This window comes from Platalea leucorodia (genome assembly GCF_965183815.1).
Source record: "Platalea leucorodia genome assembly, chromosome: 10".
NCBI lineage: Eukaryota > Metazoa > Chordata > Aves > Pelecaniformes > Threskiornithidae > Platalea > Platalea leucorodia.
Genome location: NC_138832.1, coordinates 8,776,519 through 8,790,874, shown reverse-complemented (window position 1 = coordinate 8,790,874; position 14,356 = coordinate 8,776,519). Strand labels below are relative to the sequence as shown.

General features: G+C 39.1%; 1 protein-coding gene across 9 annotated transcripts in view; it reads left to right on the top strand.

Annotated features, from left to right (window-relative positions):
* LOC309595943 (integrator complex subunit 6-like) overlaps positions 1–14,356 on the top strand; it is a 42,659-nt gene that overhangs the window by 25,155 nt on the left and 3,148 nt on the right. For 6 of the 9 annotated variants that reach the window (XR_014229411.1, XR_014229412.1, XM_082323532.1 and 3 more), the window contains 9 exons: positions 166–318; positions 1,917–2,049; positions 8,097–8,191; positions 8,939–9,049; positions 10,721–10,936; positions 11,425–11,548; positions 12,128–12,270; positions 12,636–12,867; positions 13,704–14,096. Coding sequence is in view for 7 of the 9 variants with exons in the window: in XM_082323532.1 (XP_082179658.1) it covers positions 166–318; positions 1,917–2,049; positions 8,097–8,191; positions 8,939–9,049; positions 10,721–10,936; positions 11,425–11,548; positions 12,128–12,270; positions 12,636–12,867; positions 13,704–14,096 (1,600 nt within the window). In the remaining 2 variants the exon portion in view is untranslated. Of the gene's footprint in view, positions 1–165; positions 319–1,916; positions 2,050–2,244; positions 2,326–8,096; positions 8,192–8,938; positions 9,050–10,720; positions 10,937–11,424; positions 11,549–12,127; positions 12,271–12,635; positions 12,868–13,703; positions 14,097–14,356 lie in introns of those variants that run through there. The other 3 variants (XM_082323534.1, XM_082323538.1, XM_082323537.1) reach the window with 3 other exon arrangements.

Genomic DNA, 14,356 nt, shown 5'->3' with positions numbered 1-14,356 from the left:
TAATTAATCTATATTCTATCTTTTTCTCTTTTAAAGGAAGTTGTAGAAACTGAGAGTTTAAGCCTATAAGATGGTAAAATACATGTGTATGAATCTTTTTAAGATAATTGATTTATTTGCAATAAATAGCAGACAATTGATATGTTTTTTTCCCCTTCCTTCTAGCCTCCGCGCACAGCTCACCCTGTTGTGAGGTTCTCCTGTGTTGATTGTGAGCCAATGGTAATAGACAAGCTTCCTTTTGACAAGTATGAGCTTGAGCCTTCACCCTTAACACAGTACATCTTGGAACGAAAGTCTCCCCATACCTGCTGGCAGGTATTTGCCCTTTATTTGATTCTAGAAATGTAGTGGGCATCCTAAGGTACTTTAGTCTTGTAAGCCTGGAGAATTGGGGTCTGGTTGCAGACTCTGCAGTTGATGATAAGAAATGTGTCAAGGTTTCAGTTACCTCCTTTCTAATAGAATTATCAGGAGTCAGAATGAGTGTTCCCTCTACAGGCTTTGTAATCTCATTTAATTCTGTTTCTAGGTCCATCTCATTTTGCTAAGAAATGTGTCCCGCAGGTTCCATTTTCGGCTAAATTGAAATTCTCTGTAGGCTTCCATTTGCTTACAGGGAAAACCTAGCACTAGTTTCCATCACGTTACCTAATGAACAGCTGCAAATAATTTCCACTAGATGGTTGAAACTGCTAATGGGAATTGAATGGAAGTTGTTGATCTTGTTGACTAGATTGGCCTCAAAGAGGCCAAAGTTCTGTTGCTGAAATCCTTCATCACATACTCCTTTTGTGATTTTGGGATAAGTGACTTGTTTCTGCATCCTCTATAAAACAGGGCTTGTAATTCCCTTCTCAATGGTGTTCTTGTAAAGAATAGCTTAATATGTACACCTGGAGCTTGCTTAGTATGATACTTTAGCTGGAAAGATGGGTTTGGAGGTGTCTCTTTCATGTTTCCATTTCCCTAATGAACATTACAACTTAACTGAAAATATAACACGCATATTCAGAAGAAAAATTTAAGTTACTTTTAATAAACTAATTTCAAAAGTGTCCTTTAAGCATTCATAGGTACATTATTTGCCTAGGTTTTATTAAAATTACTCTGCTGTTATTCAAAAACTGCTTTTCTTCTCCCAGCTACATATCAGACCCTTACAAACTAGAGAATTAGGCTCATTGTCATAGAAACCATGTAACAAACCCTGTTCCTTATGCTCTGAAAAATAGAGGAAAATCACTTCCTTTTTACTGCAAGGTTTGCTTTTTTTAGGAAAACTATTTTTGGTTAGATGTGCATTATTTTGACTGTCCCAATAAGAATATGAACCACCTTTATCCTGTTGAAATAGTTGTTTGCATGTATTACTTTTCAAGGTTCATACCCCCATATAAATATACTTTAAAAAAAAAAAAAGTCAATGTTAAGAATGTTGGTGCTTGGCAAAATTAAAAGACATTTCTTGAATATTTGTTTGTTTTGCTTAATTTCTATGCTTGTAGATTTTTTTATCAGTGTGTTGTAAATTTTAGTCATGCTATTTTATGTGTCAGAAGACTAATTTCAAATAGATTGTTTTTTAACATGCCTTCAACAGATATCCCGTAGCCTGTTTTAAATAATTTCAAAAACATTCCAGAGCATCACTTCAAAGTAGTTTCACTAAAGCACTAAAGATTATGCTGTGAAGAGCATTTCCACACTGACTGGGGTACACCAAATGTCTCAGTTTTGTGACTGGGGAATGTAAGTGCGTGCTCATCCTGATGTGTGCCACCTCAGATTTGCCTGTTCTTGATAATTTGCTGTCTTAATGCAATTGGATTCAGATTGATTCTAATTTTTAAATGCCCCATGCTTAATACTCTTCATAATCTTCTAATACAGTGATATCTCTTATTCTTTATCAGGTATTTGTGAGTAGCAGTGGAAAATACAGCGAACTTGGCCATCCGTTCGGGTATTTAAAAGCAAGCACTACTTTAACCTGTGTAAACCTCTTTGTGATGCCTTACAACTATCCTGTTTTACTTCCGTTGTTAGGTAGGTAATAACTTTACGTTGGACTGCCAATGCAGCTACTTCAGAGCAAAAGAAAAACAATAATGGTTGGTGTTCTGCCTTAGTTTGAGACATAATAAAATAATGGAGATCAGAGAGTAGAGAATGTTGCAAACTCTTTAACATAATTTGGGAGGAGAGGATTTTCATACCCCCTCTCCCTTTTTTTCTCTCCAGCAGAGGAGGAGAGCTACCTGCTTCCAGTGCATGTTTGATGCTGTTCACCTCCTAGACACGTAGCCTCTTCCTTAACCTGGAGTAAGCTTCAACCTCCATTCTTTTCCCTCATTTAGGGTGTGGTATATCCAGGTTTTGCAGTTGCTCTTGTAGCAGCTAATTTTTTACTGGAAGATCAGATGCAGTGTTTGTCATGGGTGTTGGGAAGAGGGAATTCTCTGACACAGTTTAGAGCAGGAAGAAGGAATTGAGCAGTGAAACAGTCTACATTTCTTCCCTGCCCAAAGGACCAGTGTTTTTTTCACTCCCACAATGAAATTACTTTCTACAGGAAAGACGGTATGGAAAGGTGCTGTGTGAATAACTGCCATAACAATCGTGGCTATTAGGGTTCTGGCATAAAGGTAATGGCAGAGAGAAGAGATTCCTGGGTGCTACTAACCCTTTTAGTTGCAGGTGCTGTAAGGCTTTTTTGTTCTGGTTTTTATGGGTGTGTTTAGTGATACAGAGTAACAGTGGAGATCAAGAGAATTAACATTGACTCTTACTGTCCTACACAGGATTTTTCCATTCATTTCTAGGAAAAAAACAGAACACAGTTCAGGAATGCTTTTTCATAACCCTGGTCACAACCAAACATAAATTTGTGCTTGCTGATAATTTGAATGTGTCTTATATAGTCATCCGTGGAGCCTAATAATTGTCCCAAAGTGTGCAAGTAGGATACTTCTAGACTAAATTAGAGTTTCTGCGAGTTTGTGGCTGCTGAATTACTGCAGTAGATCCACTAGCTGAAAAGCCATCACTGATACTAAATGAATTTCCCTATTCATTTTGATGTTGACATTTGCAGTTCTGCTGCGTCTTCCCTGGCAGCTCTTGTCTTCCCCCTGCCTTTTTTGCAGGGGTGTAAAGCTCTTCCTACTCTTCGGAGAAAGGCATTTTTCAGTGTCTATAGTGCTATTCTGCAGCTTACTCACCTGGTATCCCATGTCTTAAATTTCTGAAGGCTGTTTAAAGGAAAATGCAGAGCTTCCATGTTGTCCGAGTTGTAAAGCGGATGTTTTCTCTAGAATGCAAATACTGTGCATTTCATATTGTTAACGCAAACACATACACAAAGTGTTACCTTCAGATGTCCTTCCAGGACTTTGTTTATCCTTGGTCTCTAAGGCATGGTGGAATTAAGTTCTATGGAATATACATAAATCACAAAAGCAGATCTGGCCCCTTTTCTACTTAGCAGCACAGAAAATGACTTAAGATGATAAGTGGCGTACCTGTTATTTGTAGATGTTTTAAAAAATACTGACTCTTCTGTTTGTCTCTGTGGGTAGGTAGGGGTGGTTTCTGTTTTTAAACCCTCTCCTTGTGTCTGTCTTAATGCATACCAATAGCGGATACTGATGGTTCAGTAGAGGACTGACTTGCATGTGTGAAACCAATCTTTCATTACTCTCACCTAGATTAAAAAGGATGTGAGGACTTCCAAACCCAGAAATCTGCTCTATTCAGCCACTACCACCCATACTGGTGCCTCAGCGAGGTTCTAGTGGCTACTGCCCTACTGGTAGAATATTGCAGTGGAGGACTGGGACTTGTCTTGGGATAGTACCATGGATAATCTCTCTCCCTTCCTTCTAGTGACTCTTTCAGACAAAGCCAAAACCACTTTACAGCTGTATTTGTTTGTAATGTCTTATCAAGTGGCTTACGTGTGTTCAGCCTTACAAACAGATAGCAGGATGCTTAAGGATTTTTTTCCTTGCATTTTTGTATTCCTCCTGCATTCTTGAGCACGGGCAGTTTTAATTCTGTTTTTGGAAAATAATGTAAGAGACAGCCCTAAAAGACAGGTAAGATAGGCATGCATGAGGAAGCTTGCAGATGATACTTGAGCAAACTGAAACAAGTTGTAGTGGTCTGTGACTGAAGGAGGTAAATTGTACCACATCCTGTAGATATGGTGATTTATATCTCGGTTTCTGCAAGAGTGGTTTTGGGAATGCTGTAGCCTCTCCTAGCTTGTAACTTAATGGGTCTGCTTTTAGAATCTAAAGTTTTGTCAGGAAAGGAGCCAGTTAATGAGACTTCATAAAACAGTGAAGCCGCACAGTCCCTGTGTTAACCTGACCAATGTACTGTGGTAAATTGGTTGTCTGACAAAAATTCTGGTCTCTAGATCTTTTACAGAGGTAAGACAGACCATGTGGGATGTGCTGTTGCAGCCGAGCGGCTCCTTTTTGCTCTCGTAGGAAAGGCTCGAGAGGCATCATGCCCAGCTTGGGGTGGTGGTTTGCTCTGGGAGCTGAGGAGGTGGGGTGCAGTTCTTGTCTTTTTTTTTGTTCAGTGTGAGGCAGACTTCTGAAGACAGAACTTTTCACAGACACGTGCTAACGTACTTTGGTGCTGAACATGTTTGGCCCACGGATTGTAGAAATTTCCTCGTGAGGGATTGTTGCCTTTATCTGATACTAGCAAAGCTGTTGTACTTCAGATATTCTTCTGTTTAAAAACAAATGTACAGCCAGGATCGTAAAGTAGAAGTCAAACGAGGGGTTAGAGAGAGAGCTTAGCGAAGATGAGGTATACTTCTGAATGCTCCTGCCTCGCCTAAGTGTTTCTTTAGCTGCGTTAGTGGGAGGGCAGGCGCTGCTGGGCAATAGGAGTGATTATTCGTCGGGAGTGTCGGCAGAAGCAGTAGTGAAACAGCCATGATGAAAATACCATGAGAAGGTGGTTAACACCCTTTCTCTGTGGGTCTAAATATGCAGAAGGATGAGCATTTAGAAAACGTCTGCCCGTGAAGGACTGCAACAGGGACAGTTTCTTTTGATGCTTTTACAGGCTCTTTGAAAGAACATGCAAGTAATGATTTTTATTTTGGAAACCAAGGGATGTCTTTCTCACAAATGTGAAGATAGTAAGCTGTGGCACAGGGAGGGAGAGCCAAACATTTTGTGTCAATGGAAAATACCTTTTTTTAATGGTGGATACTATTTTACATTGTAGTGCCTTATTTTTGGCTAGGTTGTTCACAGGGGAGGATACTGCTGTCCGTGAATGTGAAATTATGAGTCTCTACTGCTTAAACCAAAGGAGTCTATCTGTTAGTGCAGAGGCATTAGAAAGCTCAGAGAGTTATCGGAGTCACCAGGGAGTGGTGGTGTACTTGCTCAGGTGGAATTTAATGAGTGGTTATTTACAAAAAAAAAAAAAAAGTGTAAGTTTTTACTTTGGGTTACATGGTGCAAGCTGTCACTCGCAACTAGACTGTTGTCACATGAACTGTTCTTGCAATTAGGCTCCAGCTGAACTACTAAAATGACCTGCTGACCATTCTCTCTCTCATACTCTGTTTTTTTTTTCCCGACTGTTCACTGAGCTTGAAAGTGCATCAAGCCCCCTTATGTGGTACTGGGTATTAAAGCTGTGTATTGGTATCCTGTTTGTCACAATTTGGTTCTTTTGTACATTAATCTGAAGTGGATAAAAACTTTGCAACACAGTTTTAAATTAACTGGTCTGTCTGTAGTTTTACCTGATCTCTTGAATTGTTGCAGCCTGTGGCCCTTTCCTAGTGGCTTTTAATACCGTGTTCCCAATTATCCAGTGCTTTTAGCTCCCTCTGAGTTTAGAAGGAAAAGTAATTCTGTATTAAGTGGACTATACAGAGAGTAGTATCTGAAAATGAATAGGTTGGATTAAAACCGATTTATGAAAGGATTTTTTCAATACTTTTGATTTTATCTACAAAAGTTTGGGATTTAAGCTGTGAAAGACATAGTTAACTGGGTTACCGTTTGTTTGCTTGTTTATATAAATGATTATGTGCAGCCCAGGGCACAGTGGAAAAAGTACATTTCAAGTGCCTGTGTTGCAATCTGCTGACAGGGTGTGTGTCAAACTCTTGCGATAGAGGCAGGTAAGATGTTGATGGTGATGTTCTCTGTGAAACTTGTGGCTGTGTTTACCACCATGACCGTCTTCCTTTTAGAGGGCAGGAGTTCCTGCAGCGAGTTGGTGCTGTGGGGAGGCGCTCATTTTAAATAGACAAATCTTCGCTGACTCTCTACTTAGATTTGAGAACTTCTTACTTGGATAGCAAAGATCAGGGAGGTGCTTTTGCATTTGACTTAGACTACAGCTATGCTGTGGATTAAGAATCATAGCTAGCTGAGGATTATGAACCTCTGTGCCATTTAAGAGTGGCTGTGCAGTCGAACTGCAGGGGTTATATACTGCTACAACCTTCACAGTGCGGGAGGTGAGACAGTAATAAAGTGCTGATAAGGGGTTTAAGGTTCAAGCTGTACTCATAACCAACTCATAGACTTGAAAATATTAGGACATACTATGATACTGAACATTTTACGTTTAAAAATTTTTTTTTTTTGATTTTGAATTTTGGGAGAGGGCATAGTTTAACTTCCATTTTGCTACAAAAAGCTAATAGGGTTATAAGATAAAACTGGATGTTATTTTATATTGCCATATGTCATGATATCATCACAGGTTCTTTTGGATAATAGTGCTAAGCATATGGTATATTGAGATTTTAAATGGAGTTCTAACTTGTCCTCTCAAACTCCACCCCGCTTCCTTCAGGCCAGGAAAGAGAACAATTAGCATCTGTAGTGTGGTTTTTATGTGATACAGAATTCATTTAGATTGGAAAATACCTGTAATTAAGTGTGGTTTGACTATGAGAACTTGGAAGATCGTATCTTAACATCTGTTTGATTTGTGCAGAACATTATGCAAGTCAAATTTTCTTCTCCAAATATATCTTCATGAAAGCTGAATCTGGAGAAAACAATTTCCTTGCTGCATCTGTCTTTTGCACACCCTCTTCTGTGCATCTCTGTCTCCTGCAGCTCTCCCCAGTTAATTTTTGGATATCCCTTTCTCCAGTCCTCCATATCCTTCCATTAGCCTCATTTTGCCAGCAAGTTACAGCCCTCCTAAGGAGAAGCTTGATCTCAGTTGATAATCCATAATTTCAAATGATAAATTGCAGGATACTGTGTTCGTTTTTGATGTTTAGAGATCACTGTTACAGTTTATAGCATGCACGGCAAATAGGTACATGCTTCAACTCAGTGATTCCTAAACGGCACTATGCACACCTCTAGTGCAAGCAAGCTATTTCTAAAACAGTATCCAAAGGAAATAAGCTGTCTGGTTGCCCCTCTCTTAAAGGGCAGCAGTTTTTGTAGCTAATTACTGTCTCTTGTCTGTATCTGTGGGAGAGTTTGCTGCTCTGGCAGGAGGCAGGCAGTGTGGCTGGAGGTACGCCCCTTCTCTGCCGCTCTTGCCAGCCGAGTCCAGCAAAGCTGACCAGAAAGATTCCCTGCTCTGATATTATTTTTTTTTTTCTTTCCCTTTGATGCCCAAGAATATTTTTATTGGAGACCAGAATTCATCATACAGGTTGAACAAAAGAAGGCTGGGCTGAAAATGGAATTTGAACCAAATGAACGTTGTTTGGTTTAATCAGATACAGGGAGTGCCTGATGATGCAAGAGAGAGGCAAGGGAGGTGAAACCCTTAACAGGTGGATCTGTTGCACCTTCCACGCTGCTAGTAGTTGTGTGCGGTATTTAAGTCTGGTGTGCCTTGTAAGTTTGCCTATAATGAGGACTTGTTCTGGATCGTTTGTTGCAGCTAGGACTGGGGATTCGCAATCTGTCAAACCTAAGGTTAAGAACAGTTTTTGTGAGGAAGCCCCATTGGGAGATGGGTGGAGGGAGAAGAAGAGGGGGGGAAACTTGGCACGTTGAATTTTGGATAATGCTGATGGTCTGGGACTATGCAAATGAAACCTTCTTTTGTTGTTTTCCTTGTTGCAGATGACTTGTTTAAGGTTCACAAACTTAAGCCAAATCTGAAGTGGCGACAGGCTTTTGACAACTACTTAAAAACAATGCCTCCTTACTACTTACTGGTATGTTCCTTTTCTCATTTCCTCCTCCTGGGTATAATGGCTGGCGTGACCAGAGTCCTGTGCATCATACCTCTTCCTAGTAAACTTTGTTTACGTAATTCTGATGACATTTTAGGTAGTAAACATTTTGCTTTACAGAGGTATGTAGATCAGGTCAAACATTTTTAAGAAATAAATAAATTTCTAGTAATATTGAGTAATAGTAACTATGTTAAGATGTTAAATGTGTTTTCTGTTCGTTAAATATTAAATAAACTTTGATCTAAAGTACTTTAGATTGTTCAGAGAAACCAAATTTGGAATTATTTTTGTAACTTGATAGGGAAAATGCAGATTGTTTATTAACGTGGGTGAAGTGCTAGAATGTGGGAAGCTGATACTAAGAGAACTGGCTGGGCCAAATAAAGGGTGGGGGGAGGCACCGTGTCACCTTTTACATGTAGCTTGGACAATGCACCTCAATATGGACTTGCATCATCCCGGCTATTCTGGTACTGAGCCTTTGAGTGGAAATTGCCAGTGGCACCACACCGTGTGGTGTCTTGGTAATGTGGCATAATGTCCATTGCGAGCTAGTTAGACTACCAAACTCATGTCACATGTTATCTGAATAGACTTGAATTTTAGTGGCCAAAAGTGGAAAAGCTAGAGCACTAATCCATGTGCCTTAGCTTCCTGTAATTGATCTTATAAATTTTTTTTTAAAGACTTATTCTCTTACTATTGTGTATTTTGTTTTCCTTATAGCCATTAAAGAAAGCCCTAAGGATGATGGGAGCTCCAAATCTGATATCAGATAATTTAGATTGTGGACTTAGTTACAGTGTTATCTCTTACCTTAAAAAACTCAGCCAACAGGTAGTATTGATAAAACCTTTGCAATTAGAAGTGCGTTGATTATTTAGTTTGTGGTAATCTCATTATAAAGCAGTTAATCCCTGTGGGAGTTCATATGGGTGTACAGCATATGTTATAATTGAAGATTGGTGAGCATTTCCACCGCAAATGTGGATGAATCTAGAGTGATTCTGTAGCCAGTGATTGTGCCTTCTGTAAGTGGTGGAGGGGAGTGCGAAGGAGACCTCTTCAGCTACAATTTAAGTATCTGCTAGACCTTTAAACTCCAAAGATTATCACTAATTGGATTTATGACTGCTCTTGCCATTGTTCTTCACAGCTGAAGTCAGAGGCTTGCTCTCAGTCTCATGTTTATTTCCATGTGTGCCTTGGCAATGTGTATGTTCCAAAAAAGTGTACGTTCTTGTCCACGGGGATTAAAGTCATAGTTCAAGCTTTATATCTGAGCTTCCTGTTTCCTTCAGGTCAAATCCATTCTATGTGTTAAGCGTGACCTGGTGGGAAATAGTCTTTACATATCTCTTTCTCTTTGTCAAGAATGCCATTTCAGGTGTAAGTGTCTGAAAGCCATGCCTCCTTAGCACAAATGGTTCTTACAACGGTAGTTTAATCTCTAGAAGTCAGTGGGGAAGCAGTGCAGCCTTTAAAATTACAAGAAAAAAATCCTCCGCCTTAAAGAATGCACAAAATACATTCCAAAAGCCTCTGAATGACTGAGCATCTATTAGACGTAAAACTTCTGTGGTATTTTGGGAACTTAATGATATGCAAATTCATATTATTTATCTGCAATATGGAGTTGAAATGGCTTGAGACTGTGGTTTTCACAGACATTCTCAGCACATGAAACAGTTTAAGTGTGTTGGATGCATTATAAGCTCCTGTATAGGGACAAGCAATTCCAGAATTCTGCTGTGCTCCTGCTGTCCTTAAATTCGGAGTTTCCCACAGATAATGAGGCAAACCCTGCAGAGGATGAGATCTGGGGGAAGTGGGTTGCAATCACCGTGGGTTTTGGGGTTTTGGTTGGTTGGGTTTTTTTGGAGGTATTGCAAGCGGGTCTTACTTTGAGTACAGTTAAAGCTTAATACAGTAAAATTACCTGTAGCTATAATAAGAAATCTGTGCTAATTGGAGAAGTAATATGTTTTTAGAAACTTACTGCTGAAGCAAATTCCTTTTAAGACTTTTCTCCCTTATCTTGTTGCAAACATATAGTGCAAACCTTAGTTCATAGGTTGTTTCAAGAATGAAATCTGGAATTATGCTACTGTATCTGAATAATACTGTTTTAGATGCAACTTTACAGTAACCTAAGGCATCCCTCCCCTTCCATTATTTTTTTTTCTTTCCCTTTAAAGATGATTCTTCAGGGACACAAAAGAAAGTCACAAGACTTGCAGCAAAATCAGGGATATTCACAGACCTCCTACTAGCATATAAATTTAGACACACTGGCTAAATATTTTTTCCATATGCTAGCACATTAGGATTTCTTTCTACTTGAGATCTAATCTATGTAATCCAATATATCCCTGGGTAGGTAGTTCTCCCATTTGTTGTAGTTGGGAGCTAAATTTGTAGTTTTATTCTGTTAATGTGCTATGTGTTTTATACTGAAAATCTGCAATGCCTGCTGATTCTTTAACTCACGGTGTGATTCCATTTTAGACAAAAATAGAGTCGGAACGGATAATAGGTTCAGTGGGTAAGAAAGTTCCACAAGAAATTGGAATAAAAGTGAAAAATCACTCCAGTGGCCTCTCCTTGGTACACAGTAGGGATTTTAAGCAACTGCTGCAAGGGATCACTGGTGAATCTCCACTGAGACTGGCGGAAATGAATGTTAAAGAATTTGCTGGCTTCCACATAGGACTTTTAAACAAGGTAAACAGTGTAGTGATCTTGCATGATTAAGCAGTTGATCTCATCTGTTTTAAATGGGTAACTTTTATGGACTTAGTGTAGAAGAAGGAAGTAAGTACTTTTGCTGAATTGTGAAGAGTGCAGCGTAGGCATAAATAGCAAGAAGAGTAAATGCAATTTTTTGCACTTGCTTTTGGGACACTGTTTGAAAATCCCATGGTAGTAAACAAAGATTACTGTGTTTAAGTGACGATCTCTGCAAAAGACAGCTAGTGTTGTTCATCGAGGAATTAACATGCTTAGTTTTAATGGAGCTGAAAGCACTAATGCTGAATAAGGTCTTGTTGAAAAGACAGTAATTGAGTTTGCTGTATCCAGTTATGAAGCTCTGAAGTTACTTCAGAATAGTTTTTTTTAATAGTTAACATTATTACAGTTCATAGAGGAGTTTCTCTGTGCATGAGAACTGATGGATTAACTGAAACTTATTTGTTTTGTTATAAAACTAGGATTTGAAGCCACAGGCGTTCAGAAATGCATATGATATTCCTCGTCGCAGTCTTCTAGACCAGCTAACTAGAATGAGAACCAATCTTCTGAAAACACACAGGCTTATCTTGGGGCAGGATGAAGGTAAGTAGCCACGGTTCTTCATGAACAGTTTGGAGAGAATACAGCTTTTTTTTTTTTTTTTTTTTTTTTTTTTTTTTTTTTAATTCCCTGAAGTAGTGTGTTCTGTCCTGGGTGTGGGAGCAGAAGCAGACAATCCATCATTTGTTGAGTCAGTGTCCTTCTCTTGACTCTGAAGGGGAAAGAAGGAAATTTTTGCCTTCTGTCATGCTTGCTTTGAATTTTAAAAACAAGTTTCATGGGAGAGCTTTCCCGTACAATAAGGTTCAGCAGATGTTTTTTGTAGTGATGGTGGCTTAAAGCAGAGAGGGGCTTATTTTATTTTACCCTTCTTAGGTGCTTGTGGTCAAAAGATGCAGTTGTTAGCATAGAGATTAAACTTGCTTATTTTTCATTCTTCTTTTGCCAATTAAGCTCAACTCTTGCCAGCCTTATTTCCAAAATTGTAACCTTCAGCTCTTCCTCTGTAGTGAAAAGAAATAGTCATTTCTAGTTCTTAAATGCTAACACTTGCAATTGAAGTGTGTGAAGCTTGTCTTGGTTTTAAGGTAGACTATATTAAGATCTCTTGTTCGGTTGCAGACTGCCTTCATAGTGTTCCTGTTGCTCAAATGGGAAATTACCAGGAATACCTGAAAATGATGCCTTCACCCCTTAGGGAAATCGACCCAGATCAACCAAAAAGACTTCATACATTTGGCAATCCGTTTAAACAGGATAAGAAGGTAGGAGGAGCCACACTATCTGCTGTATCTTTACATTTAACATGATTTGAAATAATTTGTGAGTAGAATTTCTCTCCAACAATGGCAGTATGTTGCTAACCCGTGTAACTCTTCTGTCATGTGTGGAAAGGACTGGTGTCTTTCACGTGATCCAAGAAAAATGTGTAGAGAATCATGCTGATTTACAGAGTGGCTCTGGTCTTGTCTCTGGTTACAGTGTACATTAGATATTTCTGTTCTGAGAGCTGTAAAGTGATTTGAAAGCCACCTGAATTTTAACCCAGAGGGACTCACTCCATCAATGAATTGATGAAAAACTTTCTATTTCGTACTGTTTTTAAAAAAAAATTTTTTTTTCTTTTCAGGGTATGATGATAGATGAAGCAGATGAATTTGTCGCTGGACCTCAGAATAAGATTAAGCGTCCTGGAGAGCCCAATACTCCAGCGTCACTAAAGAGAAGGCGTAGCATGTCACCACTGTTGAGACGGCCACAGTCGCCACCCGTCGTAACGAATCATGTTGGTGGGAAAGGGCCACCGTCTGCTTCTGGATCCCCATCGTATCTGAACCTCAAAGGCATCCCAGCAAATAAAGGTATATTGAGTTGTAGTCAAGCAGCCTGCTTGGTCACAAGGGGGAATACTCTGTGGTTAAAAACAAACAAACAAACAAACCAAAAAAACCAAACAAAACTAAACCCACAACCCCCCCAAAACCCCCCAAAACCCCCACCCCAAAACCAACAATAAAAAAAACCCAAAACAAACAAAAAAACCCACAAACAAAACCTTACCAACTCTCTGTGTGCTTTCTGAGTTGATTCAAAAGGGTATATCAGCATGTATGTATGCTTTAGTGTTAATTAGGACTGAGTTTCTTTTGTTGGCCTAGATAAAACAGGCTGCTGCTATAGTAATGAAATCTGGAATAAAAAAATAATTTTGATGAACTGTTTTTAGAAAAAAAATATTGAAACCTTTCGCCAAGGTGGTTTGGAGGTAGCAAGGATTTCGGATCAGCTTTTAGTTCTCATTTGTGTATTCTGTGGTGGGGAAGGAACGTTAAAATATGGTTACGTTTTCATTTCCCACAAATAATAATTTTCTTACCCACCTATTGCAGCAAATGGAGTCAGAAGAAAACTCTGTTAGCTGGAATTGGGGGAAGGAAGGAAAGCATTAGTTTACTTAGAATTCATAACACTGTAATAGGAATACAGAAAATGATGACTTCACGATAGCAATATGAGATGTTAACAGTCCAAAGGGAAGTATTCACATCAAAGGTTGAATAAAAGAGTATTGGAGAGTTGTTCATCAGTGTCAGATCACTCCACAGTACTTCAAACAAAAAAGGATACAGAACTGTTTCCTTTTGTGGTTTTGATGCTGCAGTTATGCACTACTAAGATACATATTTTTAATTTGTAGATACCAATAACAGTGTTGTCCAAGATGGCAATGGAGAGAAGAAAGCAGAAAATTGTCAGTCACTGGAAAAGCAAATTGATGGCTTACCTGTGCAAATGGCTCCTTCGGTTCCAGCTGCTATGGGAGAGGATGAAATGTTACCCAATGACTTAGACTCTCTACCTGTTGAATTCAATTGTTTAAGTGAAGATGGGTTGGATCATAAACCTGGTACCAACGCGCTTGTTCGAGGGCCTCTAAATTACAGTGTGACTGGAGATGACCAAAAACGGGCGATGGAGTCTACTTCCGAATCTGTGCCAAATTCATTTAAAATAACACCTATGATGTTGGAGGGAAACAACGCTGATATCAAAATTAAAGTGATGAAAGAGGTTCGCAAACCTGGAAGAAGTAAGTTGGTGGTTTGGTTTTTTTTTTTTTAATTGGTATATTATACGTGGTACTAGAGAGAAGACACTCTTCCTTGAAAGAAGGAGCTATTTTCAATATACATACAGCTGTAGATTTTGAATAATTTCTGATTGCTTGCACATGAGCAATGGAGGGACAGAAAAGGAAGAAAGTTCTTACATGCTGGGCAGGTGAGTTGAAGTTTAGACAGCAGTGCTTTGGCGGTTGAGTGCCAAGCGACCTTGTTTGCCCTTGAACAT